Source organism: Xyrauchen texanus, chromosome 50 (genome assembly GCF_025860055.1).
Source record: "Xyrauchen texanus isolate HMW12.3.18 chromosome 50, RBS_HiC_50CHRs, whole genome shotgun sequence".
Taxonomy (NCBI): domain Eukaryota; kingdom Metazoa; phylum Chordata; class Actinopteri; order Cypriniformes; family Catostomidae; genus Xyrauchen; species Xyrauchen texanus.
Window position 1 is genome coordinate 14,033,102 of NC_068325.1, and position 27,655 is coordinate 14,060,756.

The 27,655-nt window shown below is 36.3% G+C and overlaps 1 protein-coding gene and 1 long non-coding RNA gene across 5 annotated transcripts in view; one reads left to right on the forward strand and one right to left on the reverse strand.

Annotated features, from left to right (window-relative positions):
- The window catches only part of LOC127641459 (uncharacterized), a 40,416-nt gene extending 27,533 nt beyond the window's left edge, over positions 1-12,883 (reverse strand). Inside the window, exons 1-3 of one of the 4 annotated variants that reach the window (XR_007970165.1) lie at positions 12,208-12,883; positions 10,624-10,658; positions 1,285-1,350 (exon numbers count right to left, since the gene is read on the reverse strand). This is a non-coding gene — a long non-coding RNA (uncharacterized LOC127641459). Of the gene's footprint in view, positions 1-1,284; positions 1,351-5,614; positions 5,763-6,872; positions 7,123-10,623; positions 10,659-11,497; positions 11,973-12,207 lie in introns of those variants that run through there. The other 3 variants (XR_007970166.1, XR_007970168.1, XR_007970167.1) reach the window with 3 other exon arrangements.
- Positions 12,884-18,619: 5,736 nt separating this feature from the next.
- Positions 18,620-26,909, forward strand: tmem161a (transmembrane protein 161A). The gene is made up of 12 exons (XM_052124475.1): positions 18,620-18,702; positions 20,535-20,638; positions 20,720-20,803; positions 20,897-20,994; positions 21,100-21,256; positions 21,386-21,537; positions 21,679-21,739; positions 21,831-21,974; positions 22,062-22,175; positions 22,270-22,444; positions 23,215-23,311; positions 25,754-26,909. Exons 1-12 carry the CDS (start codon positions 18,700-18,702, stop codon positions 26,047-26,049), a joined length of 1,485 nt encoding a protein of 494 aa, XP_051980435.1. The 5' UTR covers positions 18,620-18,699; the 3' UTR covers positions 26,050-26,909.
- The last annotated feature ends 746 nt before the right edge of the window (positions 26,910-27,655 follow it).

Consider the following 27,655-nt stretch of genomic DNA (forward strand, 5'->3'; position numbering starts at 1 on the left):
CATCTCAGCTCTGTAGGTCCTCACGGTGCAAGTAAACGGTGACCAAAAATGTTAAGCTCCAAAAAGCACATAAAAGCAGCATAATAGCAATTCATAAGACTCCAGTGGTTTAATCCATGTCTTCTAAAGCGATCCAATAAATTTTGGGTAAGAACAGATCAAAATATAACTAGATTTTTACTATGAATCTTGACATCAGTAGTCTCCTTGGCTATCATGATTTAAAGCTTGATTATATTTGCTAGCGCCATCTAGCACTCTGCACATGTGTCAAGCAATAGGAAGTGTAATCAAGCTTGAAATTATGATCATGCCTAGAGACTGCAATGGCAAGGCATACAGTGAAAATTAGTTACATTTTGGCCTGTTCTCGATTGGATTGCTTCAGAAGACATAGATTTCACCACTGGAGTCTCATGGATTACTTTTATGCTGCCTTTATATACTTTTTGGAGCACCATTCAAAGTTTTGGTCACCATTCACTTGCATTGTATAGATCTAGTGAGCTGCGATTTTCTTCTAAAAATTTGTGTTTTAGACATTTTAATATTGTATTGTAAATTAAACAATACAAAAATCCAAGAAGAAAATTTCAACTCTGGAGATGGACACAAAAGCAGTAAAACTGTATTAGATCTTAGCTGGCTGCCTTCCTGATGCAGAATACCAATTACAGTGCATCCCAGCTTCTGTCTTCTTGTTCCAGGGTAACAAACAAACATACATTTGGAAATAAACATGTAAGCTTGTGCCTTGCAGGATACTGTTCTGACTGGAGTCATGTGACATACAAGTCTGCTTTACTCCTTACCACCAATGAGCAAGGGCAAACACTGTTGCCATAGTAATCCCTCATATGTTTGCTACCCAGTATTTTGGGGGGTAAAAAGAAACCTGTTTTATGTCACGAACAATTTCACACCAAAATTGTTCAAACAAATCCTAAATATAAACACTAAATCCAAACTGACAGCTGAATATGTTCCTGCCTCATATACCCTTTTTTTCTAAAAACAAATATGATTATTCATTATTAAGGTTTAATAAGCACATACATACTGTAAATTCAGAATATGTACATGAATACTTAATTGTTAGTGCATAAACAAAACAACCATCTTCTACAGGTCATGCAATGTAGTTACAGATAGAGAACCTGTTACTTATTTTAAACAGTAAAATAAGTAACAGGTTCTCTATCTGAGGTCTGCATGCAACCTCATGCAGTGTAACAATCAAGGTTAAAAGCGCATGACAATGCCTTAGGGGTCCACAACACTTACCTGACCTCTGTGGTCATTTGATTGCTGTGTTTTATTATTCACTTGCAGCATCGAAGTCTCCTGTACCTGAAAAAAAAGAGATAAATCAGATGTTAATAAATTCAACACAAATTAATGTTTAAATACTCAGAAATATCCTATAGTGTTATAACTTCTACTAGCTTTGGGTGTTTGGGGCATGATGCTGTTATAATTTTATTTTATAATCTATTTGAATTTCACTGATCTTTCATTTTTGTGAGGCCCAAAATTATCATGCAACTATAAATAGGTAACTCATTTTAAAACACTTTTATATGCATACTGCATGAACTGGATGAACTCAAAAGGCCACCTGAAGTCAAGTTCAACAGCACTTCTTCAGTCATGAAGATTCAGAACATAAAATGACAATTATGTAAGACTCAAAAATACAACATAAAGGCATTAACAGAATAGAATTGAAATTCACAGCTGGTTATGCAAGAGGATCCCATATAAATCTTCTTACATAACCTCTAATAACCATTGCTGGTTTTAAATATGTTTGTGATCCCTGGATTAATAATTCTCGAGCAGAAGAAAATACAATTTTAATTAAAATTCTCACATTGTATATAGGGGAACACAAAAGTTCACTGTTGCCATAAATTAGAAACGATTCATGTAGGCCTAATATGAGAAGCAAGACCGAATAAACGAAAATGATTTACTATATGGATGATTGGTTGAATTTCGATATTAAAAAATAACTTTCTTGCCTGCTTCAGTCAATTAAAAGCTATCAGTTTTATAGAAGCTATATTTTAATACACCTTTACATATACAAATACATATCTATCAATATTTTATTTTGAATGACACGTTTGACGTGACTCACGCGGAAATGTAACGTGAATTTTGAAGATTTGCGGCTTTGGAGTGTAAACAAATCTTTAAAGAGACGAACTAGTAACATAAAAAGAGCATGTTATTAGCTATTCCTGATCTTACACGTGTATGACAACTCATAGGAATAAGTTGTGTATTTGTTTAAAAAAATTAAAGCGTCTTAACTTCTTACACGAAGGTAACAGAATAAAATTGCTAAAGTCGTTGATATTTTGTCCAACTCTTCGGCTGTGTGTCAAAATCTAGTGAGCCACCTATTTTGACAGCATTTTATGTATCACAGGCGCGCTATGAATCAGATGAGAGTTTTTGGCGGGAGTCGGATAACCGTTTTGGGCATCAGGTCAGTAGCTCGAAAGGTTTTAAAACACAACCGTCGTGTTGTTTATTTAACGGCACGTAAATGGACGACATAGGCCTATATCTTGCGATACCGAGATAGAAAAAGGGCGCTAAAACAGTAAATAACAGTTAGGCTATAGGCTATATATGATATGATTGTCAGTTAGCAAATAGTCGGTTAAAGCTAACAAAAAACAAAACAAACTAACTAACAAACAAACAAAAAAAAAACACTATCGCTTTAAGAAAAAAAAATAAGAGATATCAAAAACCATTTCTTTTAATATGAAGAAAAGGGTGAAAGATGCCTTTTTAGGCTTTTCTCTGTGTGAACGTAAGCTTCTAAGCTTATGTTTTGCGTAGACATTTAATATTTTCTCATGATTATCCATCCTACCATTAGACAACGTGCAATATTTTCATACGACGTTTTACCAAGGCCCTAAACAGGTTAATTCATCGTGACTAATATTCAGCCTCAGATATTGAGATTTAATAATAAATAAATAAATAAAACCCTTTAAAATATGTTCACAGGCTGCAATGGGCCCTGCCCATGTAAGAGTCCAAATAAAGGATGATTTCGTTCCCTTTTCATTGCTTGGATCAGAGGCCGTTGCTAAGATACCACTCTGAGAATTCATAAGTTCAGATGAGAAATTACTGACATTTGCTTTTTGAAGTAAAAACGAAAACTGAATAATAGATAAAAAGTCCAGTTTTATTGTGAATTACAGTACATGTTTGAAACCTATAATCTGTTTGAATGAAATTCATGACAGCATAGTGCAAACAAAATTAGACAAAAGGTTAAATATATAGTGCTTTAGCTATATGTGCTTTAAAACTAGAACTTGTCACATGCACAAACTTCAATTTTAATGCATTCAACTGCTCTATACTATTATTGTCACTTTTGTGCTGCAGTTAAAATGCATTAGAGATGTCAACATTAGAGAAACATAGATGTGTTAATGTTGACAAAAAATACTGGTCTATTACATTACTAATATTGACTAATTGGATTTGCTCACAGAAAGAAGATGATTCTAAAGGAGGATTAGTAAGCGAAACAAATACATTTTATTAGCACTTTTTTAATGTGAATTAACCGTGGCATATAGTTTAGACAAAACTGAAGCTGAAACACCATCAAAAGCCACTTTACCATTCTCTAACAATCCCTAGAGATGAAAATACAACTGTAGTAAATTTGAGGCCATGCACCATAAATGGTAAAACTCTGCATCTTGACATAATATGAGGGATGCAAAGTCCTGAAACACACACACACACACACACACACACACACACACCTATACTATAGTACTATATCTGTACTATTCATTGTTTAATAAATATGAAAAATATGTCCTCTCATAGACATGGTCAGTTCATTATCAGAATAAAATACAATATATTAAAAACTAATTTGTAACATTTATGATGCATTTAAATATCCTCTCAAACCCCCCTTTATGCCACCCTTTTCGCACATATTTTTAATCTGGAGTGAAATTGAGATGCAGAGTTGGTTACGTTTCATTCAGATTACTATTAGAAGTAGACAATGGCAGTGCTACATATGCCAGGTGCTAAGACAAGTCTCCATCTGCTGGGGCCCCTAACGCAGGACCAGACACATATTAATGTGGGAAAATGTCAGAGACAGGCCTCTTGCTGCACCTCCGACTCTATTTGTGTCATGCATCTATTACACGTCTTTGCCCATCCCCATAAAATTCAACAGCTGATGATTTGTGTGAGACAAAAAATAAAAGTGGACATGGAACTAAAGCGATCAGACACTATTATAGGTGAAAGCAGTGATGTTGCTGATTCAAAAAGAATTTATATATATATATATATAATGAAAAAAGTGTAAGCTGCACTGAATGCCTTTAGCAAATGTGCCATTTTGTGCAAACTCTCAAGGGATACTGACACCAAACGTTTAAAAAAGAATGTGCATATGGAGATTTTTATGTTCGCCCTTACTGGGTCAAAGAAGAGCATACTAGACATAAATAAGTGTTTCTATTTAGAGAATGAATAGAGTGTAAAGATCTAAATGTATCACACAAAGAAGCTAATGTCTCGAATTCATTTACTTACAGTATTCATCATCACACTCCAGTATCAAAAAGTGACTTTATGATGTAGTGCTGAGGCTGGGATTAATGAAAATATTACTGAAAAAACTACAATAGATAAGCCTATGACACAAACAGGCCTAAACAATAAAGGGCCTATGTATTTTACTAAAGTCTATTCCACTAAGAGTCATAAGTAAAGCCTGTTTAAAATAGCATGATGTCATAAACGATGTTCTATTGACCAAAAGAATTTAGAACAGCAGTAAAATTCTAAAAACTAAAAAGCATATTTTAAACAAAAACACACTCTGTCAATCATTCTAAAATGACAGGTGTACGAAAAAGAGAAATATTCTATAGGTTATATTCTACAATAAACAATACACACGCATTATTGCCTAATGGCAGTACAATAAGACACAAAGAGTGTCGAACCACACACACACACACACACACACACACTTAAGGTTTGACTACGCTTTCCCATATTATATGACGACCACGTGACCCACAAGATCCGACCAATCGGTTGCAGCACCTCCATCAACCGAATCCTGTAGTCCCGAATTCATCAACATCATCACGTCTATGATGGAATGTTGCCTGACACAAACACACTTCAAAGTATGAACACAAGTATCTTTCCGCCTTAATATCACTTCGGAGGAACTGTCCGCGTCAGAACGCTTACTACCAACGTACTAAGGGGTCGTTCACATAAAACGCATCCTGAACGCTCGTCCGCGTTGGTTTCACTGATATGCCTGTTTTTTGCGTTGTTTAGATGCCGCATGAAGTTAAAAAGACACCTGCGTTCTCATCTATTCGTTGCGACTATATTTATTTTAGCGTATGAACACGTTCGGTGTGAACGGCCCCTAACGCGTCCCTATATATACCTTGAGGCAGATTCCAGCCTGACCGAGAATAGCGATGTTTAAAATCCATTTCGTCCACATAAGAGATTCCAAGTCATCCAGACCACTGAAAACCATTGACACAGGACGAACACGCATGCCTACCGGACTGGATGCTCTTTGTAGCGGACATCGCCGTCTCCTCCATACCCCTGTGCTCCATCCTCCGGGTTTCCCATTCAAAGCGCTCCGAAGATTTTGGAATTAGTTTATACTTTCGGTTCTCTAGCTTTATGATATCACATAAACTCATACAGCTAGATAACCAAAGAGAAAAACTAACCCGTGTCTCTTAAAGGGACCGTCGCGTACGCCGGATGCAGCTTCTGTTGTGGTCACATGGAGCTATTGCATTCGCTGGTGCGTGTGCAGTTCCGATACAGTCTTATTCTTTCACTCGCACACACAAGCACGTGGGTTAAAAAAAAGACGTTGTAGGCCTATATTTTTACGTTTTTTTTTTCCGGTTACATTTTATAATGCACAGCCCATTGTTGGTCCACTATATCACCATCATTTGTACACCAATGTCAAGTTGCGTCTGAAACACACATCTATCCTTATGCAGTTGGCCTAGCAACGTCGGAGCTTATGTTTAAGTCGGGCCATAAAATCAACATTCACCACAAAAAACTGCTTATTACAACAGAACCTTTAATGAAGCACAGAGCTTCAAAATGTCCACGCGCGTCTGGATGACCATTTACGCATAAATTAAGGCACTTAATGGTTTAAAATGACAATTCTTCCCATCCCGTTTTAAAAGTAGGGGAGAAATACTTCTAAAAAAAAAAATTCGGAAGAACAAATGTAGGCCTACATATTGTGTCTACACTCTCAAGGATGCTTAAGGATATTTAGGCCCACATTGGGTAACTGACTACAGTATTAGCTAATTTCTTACATTGAAATAGGCTTACAGGCCTATTGAAATACTTTACTAAATACCTACTGAATTAGAAACACTATATCTAAGAGGCAACCACTTATAGATTTGCTGCAAACAAGCAAATCAAACGAATGCAAGCAAATAAACAAATTTAAAACACCCAAAATCTCCAAAAACAGCTGATGCGGCCGTTAATTCCAAAATCACACAAATCAGTGAAAACAGCTTGTGCAATAAATAAATAAATAAATATATGCTAGTCTTAGACTTAAGACTAACATTATAGGACTAAGAACGTGACAACTGATTAAACCTTTAAAATTAAATAAATTAACAAAAGTATTAAGACTAACTAATAGTTTATATAAATAATATAAAAACGAAAAACGCGTAGGTTTAAAGCAAGTTAGCAACACACGGCGGCAATCTAACTATCATATAACTAACTATGATGCCATAAAAAGAAGTACTCACGATTACATTTCACGTCCATTTTCCCGAAGTAGCTTCTCTCCATGTTTTCCCCAATGTTAACTCGCTCAAAAACATCCATTTCACACAAAAGCGTGGGTTGAATCTCAGACACTTTTGAGTTACGGAGCACTTTTCAATGTCTTTTATCTGTTGTGTTCGATTCCTTCGCGATTTTCTGCTAAAGCACACATCTTTTAATGTGAAATCTTACAGATAAATGGTAAGTACGAGTAAGCGCGAGGCTCCGGCAGCGACACTGACGAGGCGAACGGAAGCAGGTTGAACTGAGGGGCTCCTGGGCAGGGCCACGGGGGTCACACCGCCAACAGAACTGTGATGTCACAATCATTAAGCATTAAAGCTTATTGATACACATGCCTGAACGAGTACTATGCATCTCTAAATCTGACCTCTGTAACCTGCAATTGGACGTAAACGCATACAGTACATGTAAAAGAAGTACTTTTTAAGCAAACATCCAGGAAGTACAATTTAACAGACAATATGTGGGCTACACGTGTTTAAATGGGCTACACGTGTTTAAATAGGCTACACAACCACTTTCGGTTGGTGTTTTTTGTGTGTGTGTGTGTGTGTGTGTGTGTGTGTGTGTGTGACAAAACTATATCAGTCTAAAAAACACCTTTAGTTGTTTAAAAAAAATCTATATTCATTTAAACGAGGTGTCACTGGTAAAATCGGTTGATTACGCGCAAATACGCGCTGCAACGTTTCTTTGCTTGTTATTTAAATAATGTATGCAACAATTATGTCTGTTGTATTAACGCGAGATCGTGATAGAGAATAAAGTTTAAATCCAGTTTGTTGTTCTGAATGTGGCCGAATATAAGAAGTCACGCGGCAATCTTTATGTGGAAGTGATTCCACAATTGTGGCCGAAATACGTTTTATTGGTGTGGCTTGCAAAGATTAAACTCGCATAGCTACTTTATACATATAGAGCACGAAAGCTACAAACAGTAGGCTACATTTTTATATTATTATTTATTTTATTTTTTTACAGTTTCCCCATGTATGCAGTTGTTTGACTTTTGGCATGATTTAAAAACTTTATAATACGAGTGAGCCATAAATGACCAGAATTATTAACCATTCTGCAAACCACCAAACCACGTTAAACACCGCAAAGTTGAAAAACTGAAAGAAATGTGCGCGAATTTTTGATGAAAACTAGGCTAAAAATTGTATTTAATTAAATTCAAATATGCAAGCATGCAGACAGACAAGCAGATGGAGCCTCTTTTACTCCTGGTCTGTCTGTCTCTCTCTCTCTCTCTCTCTCTCTCTCACACACACACACACACACACACACTCACACACACACTTGGCCATAGGCACATCCCTTTTCCCCCAGTTTATTTGCAAATGGGAACCCGGTGTCTCCATGTAAAATAGAATGGAATATTCAATTTTGTAAGAAGAAAATTTCGGGAGGGGAAAAATAACACTGTCGCGCAAAACAATAACCATCTGATATTTCCGCTCATAAACTTATGTGTGAGTGAATTAAGCAAAGATAAAGAAGGACGAGTATAATTTTCAACAGATCTCTAAATAACATTATAGGCTTATATTGTACTCTAAATATAGATATCAGTCTAAACTTGAATAATAAATCTCAGATAGCACTAAACAGTTTGCAAGCGCAGGTTAAACGACACTAAGCATTTGAGCAATTGTGGGATGAACTTAGTTAATTTCATTACGATTCGACTTGTATGTATCGAATGTATGTCGTTGGGCCAAAATGTGTCATTGTATTTTTTAAAACGTTAAAGAGAGTATAAAGCAATTTGAAAAATAGCCCAGTAATGCTATAATGTAAATGTGCAATACTTGACGTATTTGTGACAATCACAAATAATAAATGTATTCGAAAAGTCATGCACTGCATTCAAGTGAATCGAGTTAATTCTCGGGTTATAGTTATGAAAGATAATTACATGTGAAATACAATTTGTTGAGATACGCTTCGGATATTTTTATTGACAGGATGTTTTTTGCGCATATTTCGAGAGGCTAAATCGAACAATAAGGTACCTAAATAAATTTATTTATATTTTATTTTTACTAGCTTTTCGTTTAAATTTTAGGCAGTTGCGTTTAGATGTAGCAAACAAATTACTCTCCAATATTTACACATTTGTATACGCACGCACACACACACACACACACACACACACACACACAAGCAAAGGTGAATACACACCTCGGGCACACGCAAATAAACAGTTACTTACAGACCGTTTTGATGCGTACAGAAACACGTAAGAGATCAAACGATCAAATCCCATAGAGAAAAGTGACATTATTTAGGCAGAACTGCAGACCCCTATTTCTATTCCCATGCTTACTTCTAATTCTTTTCAGTTTCATTTTCAGGCCTCAGTGTTCGAAGCCATTAGATTATGTTTGTACCTATGTTACCTGGCCTTATTATAAGGGTTCATAGCAAATAACAATGTACAACTTTAAAATATATTTTGTTTTTCCTTATTCAAACCTTAAACACAGTTATTTTATTCACTTACAATGTCTCAACATATGCATACGTACACTATGCATGCATATATCATGCTTTGCCCACCCCGCCCTCTGGTACATTCACATGCATACATACACACATATAGCACACACCTCCGCATGATTTAGACACTCCCGCTATTTGCGTCACGTCCTGTTTCGAATATCAGCATAATAGGCTTCAACCACAGGACTGCATGCCCACATACAGTAGCTGATAAGTCATGAATATTCATGGTTTCATTTCTCAATTTACATTTAGAATATAATCACATTTGATAGTTTTTCAACAGACTTGGTAGTAGACCACTTATTACCGGGTGATTATAAAGCAATACAAGATAAAACGAAAAATGCTACACTAGATATTCTGTTCTATGACCTGTAAAGATATAAAAAGCGAAAAAAAGAAGATATAGGAAATCTCCCTCACTTATTAAAGCCAACGGGTAAACTGGAGCTGTCCATGGTGCTGAAGTTAAGCACACAGACAAGCTTTGCTGAAGTTCCTTTAATCTTTGTTGATCATGTTGCTAACAAACTATATGTGCAACTTTAGCATATATATAAATATATATATATATATATATATATATATATATATATATATATATATATTTATATATATAATGCATTTTTCCTTATAATATTAGCTTCACCACAGACATTCCTGTAACTTTAGTCAGTTTTATCTATACTATCTGCATTTAAACACCCAAAGAGATCGTCTAAATAAATATATATATAGGGCTAAGGCTAAGTGACTATTGAAAATTCACATTTCATTTTCAGTAAACAAACTTACTGAAGATAACACACAAGCAATTATCTTTCATTGTTTATCCTTTGAGATAAATTGCTGTATTTATTTGCATCTTCTAGCCAAATGAAACTCTCATATATAAATCGTATATATAATAAATTTCTTCGTAAATCGAACTAATAATTGTAATTGTAATTTAAAGTGGCTGAAACCATTTAAAAGGTTTTAAAGTCCCTCTAAATCATTATCCAGAGCTTCTAAAGACAAAAATCTGTTCAGTAAAGGTTGGGTGAGTTGCAACAATTACACTTACACATTAAAGAATAAATGAATCAACAAATAATTATAGAAAACCTGAAATAAATAACATTTTAAACATTGACAAAACGTAAAACAACCAAACACCGTTTTATTTGTCTAATTTTTTTAGTTAAGTTTTCTCACCTTTAGGCTGTCACTGATGATCTTCTAGTGAACGCCTGTAGATTAGAAACATATGAAATAATCAAACTCAATTAACAAACAGGGATTCCTGTTTCACGCTGGTATGTTTATGGTTATTCCGTCACGTATGGCTTCAAAACATATTTAATGCTTCACTAATATGAATATAATACGTGTATCAGGTTATATATTTAGCAAAACCATAGTCAAATGTGAATGTCCTAATGTCATTGACACTTTACACGTGTGAGTTTACAAAGAGAAACACGTGTTTCTCACACACACACACACACACACACACACACACACACACACACACACACACACATGTTGTGTTTCCATGTTTTATGGGGACTTTCCATAGACATAATGGTTTTTATACTGTACAAACTTTATATTCTATCCCCTAAACCTAACCCTACCCCTAAACCTAACCCTCACAGAAAACTTTCTGCATTTTTACATTTTCAAAAACATAATTTAGTATGATTTATAAGTTGTTTTCCTCATGGGGACCAACAAAATGTCCCCACAAGGTCAAAAATTTCGGGTTTTACTATCCTTATGGGGACATTTGGTCCCCACAAAGTGATAAATACACGCTCACACATACACACACACACACACACACACACACACACACACACACACACACACACACACACTAGTTTTATTTCCAAAAACACATGCATAGGCTACTTTTTAATAGGGCTGTGATATTGTGCCGATACTTTAGATGTATCGATCTAAATCTATTTGTGCATTCATATAATGTAAACACAAAACAAAGTTGGCATACTATTTCTTCCAAATCAATTTAATGAGCTCCCCAAGAGACAAAAATCATTAGGCTTTATAATTAAAATATACTCACATAAATTAGAATGTAATCGTAATCGAATCAAATTATGATATCGCGATGTATCGCAATATATTGTAAAGTGAGTTGCCATGTAAAATCCCAGGCCGATTTCTCTTTCCAGTCCAGCCAACCCCTTTTTTAAGTATCAAATAATTTACAGTGTAGCCTATACTGAAACTAATTCTTAAGTCGTTGTGGCTGGGTAGAATACAGTGTAGAAAAAAGGGGGTCTGGGGCCTTTTGTGGGGTTCCAGGGATCCTCTTGGTCTCTTTTGTTGGTCCCTCCAAAAGCCTGATTAATTAATTTCACAGTGTAGCCCCGGAGAAGATTTTCCCACAAACAAGTGAGCGAAAAAGAAGAAGAAAAAAAATCATCCCAAAAGAAAGAAGTCAACATCAAGTTCAACAACGTGCGGGCTGCTCATTATCATGACAATAACGTCTGGGAGCACAGAAGTCCCCTTAACAAGAGCGTCTGGCGTCAATACACTCCACCTCCCGGACCCCGGAACATTTTCCCAGGCTCCTCGAACAATCGCACAACTGTTTGCTCCGCGGGCTCGCTTAATGATCACTTCTTACAACGCTCAAAAGATGATTTAGTTCAGATATACGCTACATTAACTCTAACAAATGGAAACAATTGAGTAAAGGTAAAAATGAAATAAGATTGCAATTTGGAGTTCAAAAACTTGTGTGAGGAGTATAGGCTACTTACTTACCAAACTTGGGTTGATCCATTACACCACACCATGTCTAATCCACATAAGACCAAGAAACTCGTCCTAATTGCAATGCACAATAATAGCGCGTCCACGTCACTGTGCAAAAGTAGTAGTCAAATCATTCCGGACCAATAAGTTGCAAACAGCTATTGGCTTTGACTTGAGTGGTCTGACACGGCATCGGTACACAACGTATTCTCCTACTCCAAAAACCGGCATCGCGTCTGTCGTGGGTCTCCGTGCAGCTCGTGCGAGCCCGGCGTGTCGTGGACATGTGCGGAAACTGAAGCAGCTAAATCGGCGTCCCGTTGTGAATTGATGAGTTATTGTTGAGAAGTCAGCGTGCATGATCCATTTAGAGTTACGCCCATCTTATGTCTCGCGCTGAAAAAAGTACGTTTTGGATTTGCATATGCGCGGAATGGGAAAATAATGGATGCTTGTCGGTATCTGGATTTCCGTAGGCTATAGAGACTATATGAGAAGAGCAAGCTATTAACAAAATCGACAAACATTTTAGTTAAGGACATTTAGTAAGCCGACAAAATACAACTGGGTAACATTTGGCTGCATTTATTGCTCTTTTAGCTGCTAAAAACTGCACATGATGATGTTATTTAACGGCCAAACAGTTTAAACAGACATTAATGGTTTGCTTTAAAGCGTCAGGTGTAGGCTATACGTTTAGTACTAATGTAAATCTGAAGCGTGTTCCTCTTGGAAACGGCTGCGATTTGTTAACAATAGAAGTGTGTGTGTTTATGCATTCACCGATGCTCAGACGCTGCGATTCCGTGCATGGTTGCGTCTTGACGTCATATACCGGGATAATGCATACGTAGAAGGTCGACGTTGGCGTTGGATTGGTAACGTCTTTCAGCAATTTCTATTTTTCTTTCGAAACATGGCAATATCACTCCAGCTAAAACATCATTTATGCAAGCACCAGACAAGTTATTATTCTCGGATGATCCACACACTTAAATTCATCTTTAAAAACACTTTCTAAGATTGGGAAGATATTCTAACATTTACTAAAGTGTTTATTTTAAATACTTTATCACTGGTGGCAATAGGCTATGAGGTAAATGTAGGCTACTAAATGCAGACACTTAAAAAACGAAATAGGGTAAGCAATTTTAGACTGACCAATCAAAAGCTAAACACGAGATAAACATAATGGCCTGTTCTGGAGTACGTCTTGGTCTACATGGACATAAAAATGTATATCCCGATTTCGTTTACCTGCAATTTATTTCTGCCCGTTATCTTCACGTCACCACTGAAACGACTGGAAAACAGCGACACCCGTCGGTTAAAGGGTGCATGAACATGATATGTTCCTGACGATTATTCAAGGATTGAGCAAATAAAGCATGTTTGGATGTAAAAAGGGCCATTTGTGTTAAGCATAATCGTTTTAGAATAACCACATTATTTTTTTATTTGAAAAATGAATAAATAAATATTTCAAAGCAAAGAATGTTGGGTATAATTTATTAAACTATTTAAACATCTTAGCTCATTTAAAGCGGAATTTTGGTTGTTGTTGTTGCTTTTAGTGAGTTTGCTTCAACAAAATAATTAAAATAAATAGATAAACGGAAAACTGTGGTTTCATCAAGACATGATTTACTGTAAATGTTGTATACACTGTATCTTCCTTAAAAATGCCTCAATTGGGCATATTGCCAATTGGAACAAATTCTGTAACGCCATTGGTTAGTTAGATTAACTAAACTATATAAACTTTTTGTCGGCTCATGCATTATTTGCTTTATTTTCTTAACGACTGATTTTACGGGTGTTACATTGCATGGTTAGGCTACTACATAATGTACAATGCTTGAATTAAAGTGCATCAATATGTACAGCTCAACATATAACAGCTCAATATTTTCATTTATTGGCCTATAAATAGTATGAAAATAGCCTATTAACCCGTTGCATAACATAAAAAATGACAATAATGGATGCAGGTTAATGCTATAGCAAATTATTTAACAAACCTATTTTAAACATTTAATTAAACAAATACGAGTTTCCCCTTTTTAAAATTATTATAGGGAACTTTTCGATTTCTAAAAGTTAAAAAATTGAACTGTCATGAGGTTAAAAAAATGGGTAAGATGCAGATAATTACTGCTTCATTTTTAGGGTAAATTCTGAACCGTCTCATGCAAGCAGGCGAACTCAAATCTGTATTCAACAATGACACTGAAAAACACAATAAATAGTTCCCGCGAAAATGCACATCAGCACCATGTGGTCCGTTAATAGGCCAGTGTAATCGAAACATGACGGATTAGATTTACCATAGGCCAATTATTCATTACATCGTGCTAAAGTCTTCTGTACAATTTACGAAATGTCTGCAACCAATTTAGAGAGCAACAAAGCTGATAATCATTTCGCCTAATATTTAAAATTGCGACAGAATCACGTTGCAATAACAATAATAATAATATTAACCGACATTTCTATCTCTAATTGAGGTGAAAAGACAGACAGACAGACAGACAGACAGACAGACAGACAGACAGACAGACAGACAGACAGATAGATAGATAGATAGATAGATAGATAGATAGATAGATAGATAGATAGATAGATAGATAGATAGATAGATAGATAGATAGAAAGTCAAAATGACCTAATTTTGATCATTTTTTCCCTTCATTATGACTGGTTACACGCATTGAAGTGGGAACACATTTTTTATGGTTCATTTATCTTTTTATGCATTACTTTAGTTGAACAGATTTAACCCCAAATTCGTGTTTTAATAATGTTGTGGTCCATCTTTATTTTATAAATTATTATAATGTATTTAATGGTTGGTGTCCTCTATGCTAACACAGCCTAATGTTATATAAGCTTTAAATATGTGCTACACGCACAATGGGACCAACCGTAAACATTAATATTCTCACTGTTTCAAAAGTATAGCCACAAGACGTAAACACTGTGTGTCAACATGATTTTAGTGTGATACAATCACTTCCTAACCTTTTCTGATTTAATCTACATCTTATTTAACAATTTCGTTGCCATGACAACATAAAGCTGTAAACCCTTAGTATAGTCTACCACAAAAACTGCAATTTAAACAACTTTACAGCTCAAATAATACACGAGTTTTAACAGAATATTTAATTTTTATAAAATTAGAAGCTTCACATGTCTGCCTTTAAACCCTCCAAAAATTGCCCCCCATCCACTTCCATTGTAAGTGCCTCACTGTAACCCAGGTGTATTTATTTTTAAATAAAGGACAAGTCGAAATAATTTTTGTGGTAATCAACATTATGCCACAAATGCCTTCGATTGAGCTTAACTTGTATTGAACCTGAAATTTTCCATCAATAATCGTAAAGATGGCATTTTTTAGTTTTTTTAAGTGAAAACAGTTATTGCTTCACTAAGCAGAAATCATCCAGATTTATATGTTAGTCAAAAGAAAACCAACATATGCTAAATAAAATCGCTGATGACGTCAGAACCCCAGCAAACGTCATAGTCTGTTTTATTTTCTGGTTAAACTACAAGAGTTACACGAAATAATAACCTAACTTTCCTCATTCTGCACAAATAAAAACGATTTAACACGAACAAAAAATCATTTAACTTACCTACATTTCTTAGCGTTGTAAAGAGAGATGTTTCCACACTGGCAGTTTCGTGGGAAAATCCTCACTTTGGAAGTTCCCAGTCCTTTAATTGGATACGGACTGGATTTTATGGAAATGAGCATTGCACATGAGTCTTTACGACTGTTTGTCACATATAAGAAGAGTGCAAGGGGCAAATTCACGTCTTTAGCAACGCAATTCAGAAGGTCAAGTTCAATTCTTATGCAAGTCGCGTGAAAGCCGCGCGTGCGTGCGTGCGTGCGTGCGTGCGTGTGTGTGTGTGTGTGTGTTTGACAAAGTTAAACTGGTGGAATTCTTCATTTAAAAGAGTTAATTGTAAACCACCTCTTTCAAAGAGCTGAAAACTCATATTTTAAGGCGTGAACATCATAATATCTGTTCATTAGTTCATGTACATTGATATTTCAATTTAAGCCTGATTCAAAGTTTAGTTTGTGATTATATATTTTATTCTAAGGCCTGTTGTTTTAACAATTGTTTTTGTAATGAATTAGACTCTCAATCTCCATGTTTGGTGGTACTATGTGAAATGTCTAAACTCAAACACAAACACATATGAGTTTACTTCTATGACTTGTAAAATGACAAGCTAAATGGTTGGGAGTGGAGAAAAAGAAAAGTGGTCCAGCAGTGGTACATTGTGCCCTTGCCGTAAACTATGCTGTATTCTGACATAACAGCATTATTTGGGGTTAGGGATTACATTTTAAGACAAAAACGTTGAAGGATCTACAGTCCACCAACAATTGAGGGCAGGATTTAATCCATAAAAACACAGAGAGCAGCAACATCACACCTGTAGAATAAGCAAACAGAAATATGGTTCTATTAAGCAGCCACGTTCATTTTAGATAAATATGAACAAATATTGCTGTTAAAAATCACAGTAAAATGTAAAACTTTTCAGTAGAAAATTTTTATATGCCGCAAAAAAGACGTGTTTCTATAAACGTGACTAAGTAACAAATAAAGAAAGAAATAAAGTAATAAAGACAGTACTAAAAAGGGAGAAAGAAAGAGAGAAAGAAAGAAAGGATGGGAGGGAGGAAGAAAAAAGGGAGAGAGAGAGAGAAAGAGAGTAAGAAATAAAGAAATAATAGAGAGAAATAAATATATTTGATGTCTATTTGTCCATATAATGCAAGTGAATGGTAATTAAAACTTTGAAGCTCCATAAAGCCCATAAAGGCAGCATAAAATAAATTAATAAGACTCCAGTGGTTAAATCAATGTCTTCTGAAGTGATCGATATGATTTTGGGGTGAGAACAGATCAAGATGGAACTCCTTTTTCACTTTACTCTTGCCATTGCATTCTCTAGGCACAGTCATGATTTCAAGCTTGATTATATGTCCTGTTTGACGCTTGCACAGAAGTGTAATGGCGCTGGAAATCCAAGGTGAAAGTTAATGCCAAAACTCATAGTGAAAAAATATATTTCTGTTGGATCACTTCATAAAACATGGATTAAACCGCTGCAATTTTATGGATTAATTTTATGATGACTTTTTGTGCTTTCTGGAGTTCTGGTCACCAGACATCATATCTCATATCTCCATTAAAATATCTTTGTTTGTGTTCTGCAGAAGAAAGTCATATGTGTTTGAGATGACATTATGGAGAGTAAATGATTTAGTTGAATAATCCCTTTAATAAATTACTGGTGCTGTTGGAACAGTCTAGAGCCCCTGTACTCACAATGCAAGACAATGACATCACATTTTTGCTCTATGCAGATGACCTGGTGCTGCTGTCAGTCTCAGAACCAGCTGACTGAGAGGAATTTTTTCAGGGTTCATTTCTTGGGTTTGTAGCGCTTTAAAATTAGCAATGCTGTGGGACTTGATTTTAAATGCTTCCAAAAATTTAGAGATCTTTTTGTATATTTATAATCAATGGGCCTAATTCTGCCCTACATGCATCAGCTCTGATCACTGAGTGGACCCCACACCTCACTTCCATACAATGCTATATAACACGATCAAAGTCAATATAAAAATACCCTATCTGGAACACTGGGATCAAGAGTATCTCCTGCAGCCCTCATTATATGTGTATATGTTATAGATATAAAGACATTTTTGAATTTGAGAGAAATAAAAGAAAGAAAGAAAGAAAAAATAAAGATAGATAGATAGACAGAAAGGAAGAAATGAAGGAAGAAAGAAAGAAAAAAATGAAGAAACAAAAGAAGACAGAAAGGAAGAAACAAAGAAAGAAAGAAAAAAATGATGGAAAAAAGAAAGAAAGAAGAAAAGAAAGAATGAAATGAAGAAAGGAAGAAATGAAGGAAGAAAGAAAAAAGAACAAAGAAAGAAATTAAGGAAGAAAAAAGAAAGGAAGAAAATAAAGAAAAAAATGTTAAACCAGGAATGTTGCAAGAGAAGCATTAAACTGCAATAAGCTTCTTTTATAAATTACATGTAATTAAGTCTTCATAAGCGAACAATCCTCCACATCTGAATTTGAAACGTACACAAAATAGCCTAAATAAATCAATATACAATTATTGGATTAAAATATCTACGGCAGGTGAGAAAGCTGTAAGACATGCAGCGTCTCAAAGTGTCTGATGCCACAACACCTCACATTTGTGTTTGCACATCTTCTCCCTCCCTCAGTTTTATTTCTGTCCTTGAAAACGTTTACAGTTTCACCACGAGGACCAATCCTTTTCTCAGCTCTCGTGTGACGTCGAGGACAGCCAATCAGAGCGTGCGTTTCTTCCATACGTCATCAAAAATACTCCTTCAGCTGTTGGAACACTCAAGTGTCACCACCACGAGTGCGCTGCTACATGGGACACAAACTCATTAATTAACATCACCAAACGAAAATGGTCAGTATTTTTACTTAAGTTACTATTAAATTGACTTTTAAATGGGCCGTTCCCCCCCACAGTTGATCAGGTTGTGTTGTTTGTGGCCTTAGTATTGCTGTCGTTTTAGCAAATGGTAGCTTACAAGCTGGTTTGAGTTGGACTGGGTAGTATTTGCATAGCTATTTTTTGGATCGATAGCACAAAACTTACTTGTTTAAGTGACTTTGGCAAAGAAATGGCCCTGATACTTATTTTTGGATCTCAATTGTAACACAATATAGGGCCGTTAGCTGTAGCATGTTAGCTTAGTCTCCCGTCTTTACATGTATTGGGGGTTTGCAGTGTTACCACCTGCTCTCACTTTTACAGCATGTTGATCTTGAGTGACTGGGGCAGGCAGGGGTTTCTGAGCCCATTTTGTGCAAAAGAAAGCCATCAGTCAAGCAGCCAGCTTGGATAGTTAAATGCTGTAAAGTATCAGAAATTAGAATCAGAACCTTAAGTGCTGTAATAAATTAGCTATGAAATAATATGCAGAAAATTGTCATTCTCTCTGAAAGATATCACTGAAATAAGAGTCCTGAGATAACTCACTGGTCACTGACAGCACTAGACTCTGTAAAGCGAACAAAAATGTGGCCATGGAATAGAGGGGGCGTGTCTAATCCAACGGCTCAGTCTTGTGGAATTTCCAGAACAGAATGGCTAATGTCGCTTACAGCACATTTTAAGCAATGTTCCTGGTGCAAAACAAATTAGATGTAGGTAATTTTTATTATTCTTATTTTTAAAAAGTATCTCAAGACACATTTTAACTGTTGCCAGTTCTTTTTAACTGGGCATGCCAGCGTGTAGCATGAGCCTCCACGTGCTGTGAGTGTCCGCGGTGTCATGTACAGCGAGTCACGTGATAAGATGCGTGGATTGACGGTCTCAGAAGCGGAGGCAACTGAGACTTGTCCTCCACCACCTGGATTGAGTAACCGTGCCACCATGAGGACCTACTAAGTAATGGGAACTGGGCATTCCAAATTGGGAGGAAAGGGGATATAATATTGCCACACAAGACATTACACATGCTAACATGAGACTAGTATGATAAAATCACTACTAACCATGTATGTGCAAAATTAAAAGTGAGTTTTAGCTCATATCTTGATCGTGATAAGAAAGCAACTGCTGAAACTTTCAAGTAGTTATAGCTGCAGACCAGGGACCTCCAGATGTTGGTGGAATCTCCAAAAAAGTGTGGAGTTACTCCAGAAGCGGTTGTGGTTACCCAAAAATGGTTGTCAGTTCCACTCACGGTTAAGATCTGGAAAGAGTTAGGTAAGAGGCTCCCTATATCTTTAATGGCAGTTTGGAGGTCCCATCCCATTTTGGAGTAATGCCTGCAGCTATATCCATATCCATATACACATTTTGTTATGGAAGAACTAAAATAAGCACTTCAGCAAAAAGAATTTAAGCTGCATATTTCTGCTTTTAAAGGAATAGTTCACCTAGCAATGTAAATTCTCTCATCATTTATTCACCCTCATGCCGTCTCAAACTCACACGGCTTTCTGTCTTCTATGGAAAGCATTATGTTGTGATTTTGTTCTTACAGTGTAAGTCAATTGATCCAAAACTTAGGGCATTCGCCCTGATAGCACACTACATCACCCAGACATCAAAAACAATTTTTAATGTTGTTTGCTCATCTGCAATATGTCTATAAGAGGTATGTCAATAATTATGTCTTGGATGTCAATAAGACATTCAGCAGATGTCTTTGAGACATTTATGTAAAATGCTTGTACGTGTGCTATCTAAGATGTTTAAATATATATGTTTATGTATCGTTCAAGGCTCTGATGGGAGTTCAGTTGGTGGTGAGCTTGCTGGCGGTCAGCATAATGCAAAAAATGGCCCCACACCTTTCCTTTGCACGCTGGCTCTTATGTAATGGCAGGTAAGTAATGCACTTGTCACATACACATGTTTGATGCAGGCTTTGATTCTTTATAATCCCCCTGCTCGTTCGTTCTCTCAGCCTTTTCAGGTACAAACATCCATCTGAGGATGAGCTGTGTGCCCTTGCTGGAAAGCAGATTCCAAAGACCGGCAGACGAGACAGGTGTGATTCAGTTGCAGACTGCATGCAATAGTTACATTTTACCTGGGTGGATTATATAACCTCTGTCATTCCATGATCTCTTGTGGTTTCTAGGAGACAAAATGGACATGGTGAAGCCAAGCCACTTACAGTACCAAAAGACATAGATCTTCAACTGGAGAGTGCGCCAGTAAATGTCTTAGATGCTCTTGGTAGGTCTTGGTAGAAGAATCATGTTTAACATGATATGACTCCTTTAACGAGTAAGTGCAGTTCATTTTGTGATCTTGCCTTGTGGCTTTCCGAATTATCCACAGTTCTGCGTTTCTTCGTGGAGTACCAGTGGCTGATTGACTTTGCTGTATATGCCATGGGGATCTACCTCTTCACCGAAGGCTACTACAGTGTGGTAGATGCCAGCAAAGAGGTCAACATTGCTGCCATCTGGTGTGTGCTGACCATTTTCTTCTGCCTGTATCTTTCAGTTCTGCTGTGATTTGGGGTAGAAGACCCCGATAATCTTAAAATACAGCAATTTGCATCTAATAGAAATCTATCAGTAGAGTTTTTCGCAGTATTGTTGCCCTTGACTGAAGTTCTCAGGAGGACGCTGCATGTTCTTATGAGCCACTACTTTCGGTCTGAGGAGGGCGGCGAGCGCTCTGTGTGTCTGGCTTTCGGCTTCTTATCTCTGCTTGTGGCCATGCTGGTTCTAGTAGTGAGAGAAGACTACCTGGAGTTCGGCCTCGAGCCCGGTATGTGATTATCTGGCCCATGAACATGAATTCAGGAAATATCAGATGTCTAATGGTGCTTTGATGTTTAAAAAAATTGCTAAATTGTCATTAGGATTGTACTATATGAATCTGAACTTGTTCTTTCTCTGATTTTTGCAGGTTTTACCAGTCTCTTTGATAAATTTGAAGTCTTTGCCAGACAGCAAGGATATGAGTGGTCGTAAGTAGTGGAATGTTGGTTAGACGCCATTTCAAAGTTCTTAAAAAATATTTCATCATTAATAAACTTAACATTCTTTTTTTGGGATCAGAATTCCCTTCACCAAGCTGTCAGTGAAGTTGGGTCTAGCTGTCATTTGCGCCTTCATTGGAGCTCTCCTTGCTTTCCCTGGACTCCGATTGGCTCAAACTCATCTAGATGCAGTTCAGATGAACGCAGACCGTCCAATCATTCAGTAAGAGACTCCACATTTATTGCAAAACGATTGAACATAATCAGAAATGAGCACGTTGCAGCACAAGTCTTTTTTCTTCCTTTTTAGGATCCTTTTGCACATGGGTTTTCTCTCTCCATTGGTTATTCTGGTATTGTGGATTAAACCCATTGCTCGAGACTTCCTTGCAAACGCCCCAATGGGAAATACTTCAGTTACCTTGTAAGTGTCTGTTGACCAAATAAATTATAAAATATACAAATTGTTTTTTTTTGTAATGACTCAAGTAAAAAAGACATTCCGTTTTGTCTTTCAGACTCTCTAGTTCAACGTTTAACTCAGTGCGTCTGTGGACAATCGTAGTTTTGTGTGTTCTGAGGCTGCTGCTCACACGCTACCACCTGCAGGCCTACCTCAACATGGCTCAGAAGTGGGTGGAGCAAATGAGGAAAGAGGCAGGGCGAATTGCTGCGATTGACATCCAGAGAAAGGTAAGCGTGAAAGTCGAATTTGTTTATTTAAGAGTTCACTATATCTTTGTAAACTAAATTAAACTCTCGTGTTATAGAGAGGTTTTCGTATTACCCAAGTGATTTAAATAATGCTGAATTAAAATAGCCAAACTTAAAGGGATATTTCTCCCTAAAATACAAATCTTTCTTCTGCAGAATACAAACTTAAGATTTTTAGAAGAGTATTACAGCTCTGTATGTCCATACAATGCAAGTGAATGGTGACCAGAACTTTGAAGGTCCAAAAACGCACATAAAGGCAACATAAAAGTAGTCCATATGACTCCAGTGGTTAAATCCATATATTCTAAAGCGATATTATAGGTGTGGGTGAGAAACAGATCAATATTTCAGTCCTTTTTACTATAAATTCCTTATTTTGTTTTTGGCAATTCGCATTCTTTGTGCATATCTCCACAAACAAAAGAATATGAAAGTAAAAGTGCAGATTTATTGTATTAAAGGACTTGATAGAATATTAATCTGTTTCTCACCCACACCTTTCTTATCACTTCTGAAGATTTAACCACTGGAGTCATATGGATTACTTTTATGTTGCCTTTTATGTGTTTTTTGGAACTTCAAAGATCTGGTCACCATTCACTTGCAATGTATGGACCTACAGAGCTGAAATATTCTTCTAAAAATCTTAATTTGTGTTCAGCAGAAGAAAGTAAATGATAAGAGAATTTCTATTTTGGATTTTTGGAATATTTATACCTTTTATGTCTTTAAACTTCTTTTTTCAGGTGACACGAGTTTTCTGCTACCTGACTGTGGTCACCATGCAGTACCTCTTACCTATCCTGCTTGTCCTGTTCTCAACTTTGGCACTCAAATCTTTTGGTGGGACACTACATTCACATTAGATGCTTTCACATGAACAACTTTTGCTGTAAAATTAATGGAATGTTCTGGTTCAGTACAAGTTAAATTCCGCTGACAGCATTTGCAGAATAATGTTGATTACCACAGAAAATATTTATTTAAAAATATGAGTTGCAGAGAAAGTGAATGGTCAATGTTACATGCATTTACTTTATTATAGCGTGATAAAATTGCTTAAAGGGTTTACTGCCGATGCTTCGTCATAGCAACAAAGTTGTAATATTGGATATAGCCTAACTTTACATTTATAAGTTTAATAAGCACAATATTTTGAATTGTGTATTCAGCTCCAAGTATTTGAGCCCCACCATTTTTCCATACAAGTAATAACCTGCTATATTTCCAATGTGAAATATTGAGTTTTAATGGCATTTTGGTGGTCGCATGTCAATGGTAGCAATATGTATAAAACAAATTGGTTGTATGAATGTGGTAACTTTTTGCAGAAAAAGGTCAATTTTACAGCAATTTAAAGGGTGAAGTGTGAAGAGGCTGTTGAATATTATTTATTGGTTTACATGCACAGATCTCTTCTACATATTCTTTGAACCATGATTCACCAGATCATCAACATCTTCCATACTAATCCATTTTCATTTGAAAATACATTGATTTTGGTTCGTTTACGCCTCTCATCCACACTGGAATGGTATTTTTCTCTGCCAAAATTAGAAACTTTCAAAAAAGATACACCATTGAAAACGAAGACATTAGTATACTGTGATTGGTTCTCACAGATCATGATCCCATCCTTGTTCCTAATTATCACCACGACAACAATTCCTTTAAGTCTTAGACTATGTCCACATTAATCTGGATACATTTTAAAACAGCGTTTACGTTTTTGAAATGCTTTTCGTCCACATTGCCATTTTCCAAAAGTTTCTCATCCACAATGAAACGTATAGAAACCCTTAAATCCTCTTACTGAGAATGCTAAAATTTGACATTCCGTGTACGGTCTAAAACACAATTGTCCCGGCGTCTTTGAAGGAATGTAATGTGAAGGTTGTACAAAGTAACATTTATCTTTAACAGCGCTATCAATGTGAATATCAGGCTCAACAATGCCACTACAATATGGGCCGCCAGTTTGATTGTTTTGGGTTGAATGGATCACATAACCGCGTCACATGACAAAAAATACATAACCGTATTCAGATATCTCCATTTTCCGTGTCCACACTACAACACGAAGTCTGCATTTTCAAATGTATCCACTTAGGAGGGCGTTTTCGAAAAGCTCAGATTTAGCTGTCAAAAATGCCATCTCCGTGTGGACAGAAGGTCAAAATGTAGGGAAAAATATGCATTTTACATTTACATTTATTCATTTGGCAGACGCTTTTATCCAAAGCGAGATTATTACAGGGACAATCCCCCCGGAGCAACCTGGAGATAAGTGCCTTGCTCAAGGACACAATGGTGGTGGCTGTGGGGATCGAACCAGTGACCTTCTGATTAACAGTTTAGCGCTTTAGACCACTACACCACCACCACTCCTATTTTCATACGAAAACGTTCAGTGGCCATTTTGAAAATGTAGTAAGGCCAAAGTGTACTTCGGTTTTACGCATGCATCTAAGTCTCACTTAGGGCTGGGTATTGCCAGCCACCCCACAACAAAATACGCATTGTGATACACGTCACGATACGCTATATCGCGATACATCACAATATAATGGTTCAATTTCACTTTTAATTCAAATTAATTCAGTTATAATGTCCGTGTTGCTTGTATACAGTATGAGATATATTTTCTTTCAGCTAATGCTGTTATTCATTATACAGGGGGCCTTCTAACTTGTTTAATTACAGACATATCAATTTTACTATTTAAATTTATCGTTAGTTTTTCATCATTTTGGTGACATTTTAGCTTCTTTTTTTAAATGTAGTCCATGTATTATTTCAATAAATATGGTGTATTGAAATTGCATTTATTATATTGCATATATACTGTATATTCTTACATGTTTGTTATTCACATGCCTAATTTGTTCTATATAGAAGTATTTGCTTAGATATGTAGAACAAGTGCTAAAATATTACTGTCTCTTTAAGATCTGTGTCAGGGATTTAGACGTAGTAATGTTTGTTTGGTCGAATGGCTTCGCGATATATCGATATTTGATTGTATTGCACGCAGCCCGATTTTACGATGGGACTGTCTGAATCATGTCCACATGCGCTTGGAGTTGACCATTATAAAGTCTCACAAAGCAGTGGTTGTACACATGCGTCGAACGCATCTGTTTGGGCTTCCGGTCAAAAGAGTATACTCTCAAAGACTGAGTGCTCGACTTTACACGAGATGGAAGCGGAAAAGGAAGTATACACTGGCCTTTAGTGTAGACATGCCCTTAAAAGCCAATCTCTTTTATGATTCACTTTTCTTAGGTGACTTCTCATGGGGGCTTGGAACAGAGACTCCGGGTGTGACCCCTGCTCCTATAATTCCTACCACCCCTCCGCCAGCCCCTCGACTTGAAGATGATGAGGACATGGAAGACATGGAGGAGGACATCCAGGCCACCGTGGCCCACCTGACCGAATTGTTCTCTGCCTTCTGTGGAGTCCTTACGCCCATTTTCTTCAGGGGCATCTTTGCCTTTCTCACTTGGTGGGTCGCAGCCTGTCAACTCATTAGCAGCTTATTCGGTATCTACTTCCACCAATACCTGATGCACAACTGAAACGAAGTACCCTGAAATTAAGCTCTATGCACCAATTCTTCAAGCCTGCAGCATCACATTAACAAAGAGAAGGCTGGCACTTCAGTACAAACATTGAAGTTTAAACATCTAAACCTGCTGTATTTCATTATCTTTATGTTTAGGGGAAAATTGCTGGTACACCTTCGAAATCTAAAATTTTGGTACTATCAACAAAGCAAAGATATTAGTAAAAAGGACAATTCTGTAATTTACTCATCAACAATCTGCCAGATGTGTTTGTACCACAGAACATTTGGAACTTCATCAGAACTTATAAGTTATTTCACATGCTTTGGTGTACCATCATCCCCTGGTGTGATGAGATTTGAATTGCAATGTAATTCTAATGGCCTGGTAACTCAGGGATGTCATCTGAAAAAGCACAATATCATCAAGTGCAAATGAGCAATTTGAACATCGCAGAACAATTTCTTTAGCACTGTAGTGTTAACAGACTGGGTTTTTCAAAAATGAAATTGCTTTGGAATAAGTTTTTTTTAACAGAACTGTATTTTAAATACTGTGTGTATATGGCTAATGACAAATGTTATATGCTGCTAATTGCAGTTCTAATCAATTGCCCATATGTTTTATGAATAATCATATGTGAGTTTTAATTATTTTGCCATCTTTCTGTTCACTCCATTAGCTGCCAAACTACTGTGTAAGAGGAAATGTCCTCAGGGAATAATATTACTTTTAAAGATTTTACATTGAAACGTTCAGTTTTATTTATTCATTTTCTAGTGTCACTCAATAATTAGTTTGATTTGCAACAATGAAAAGGCAATAAAAAAAAAAAGAAACCGGAGGCTGTTTTATATATTTTTATTTATTTATAAATGATTAAATGGGACTATTTGGCTATATACTAATTAATAATGGTCAAACAATGTGGGTAAAAAAGGCCATCATCCTCCTACAGTAGCTCTTTAGATATCAGTGTCAGCATTAGCTACTGTAGGAGGATGATGGCCTTTTTAATAGGCATGCACCGATGGGAACATTTTTGGCCGATAACAATTTCAACAAAAACCAATAGGCAGATAACGATGCTGATATTTTGCACCTTACCTTATTTTGTCATCGGATCACTGTTTTACTGAGGAAGGCATACAAAATTTGTAAAAAGGTACAAAAGCATTTTCACTCTTCTAACGATAAATAATTTCCATTGAATATTGGATCTGTTGAACACATGGCAGGCCAAAATTTTAAAGAGCCATAGTGAAAGATACATTTAAAGATAAAGATACAAAAAAGGACTAGATATGATAACATGATGACCGATATGGAAAAAGGGTTTATTGCACTTCTAAAACATCTTTGCACTTCTGTTTTTGCAGTTTAAAACAGCCTTTTTAAGGTTTAGAAATCGCACAAAGCCATATTGCAATTTCAATCTTAATTCAATTAATCATGCAGCATTAATGGATATACCAATATCTCTGGTCTGCTGGTTTCATAGTGTTTTTGGATGTTTTCCCTTATCATGTAGCCTATATGAAAGTGCCGGTTTCACAACTGTCATGTCCATTTATTGAATTTTTTTTCCACATTAGGGTAAGCACAAGAAAAATGTATT

Excerpts from the sequence above, each read along its gene's own strand:
- tmem161a (XM_052124475.1), top strand. Across the intron at positions 22,176-22,269 it reads GGAAATACTTCAGTTACCTT|ACTCTCTAGTTCAACGTTTA; the intron begins GTAAGTGTCTGT and ends TTTGTCTTTCAG. Across the intron at positions 22,445-23,214 it reads CGATTGACATCCAGAGAAAG|GTGACACGAGTTTTCTGCTA; the intron begins GTAAGCGTGAAA and ends TTCTTTTTTCAG.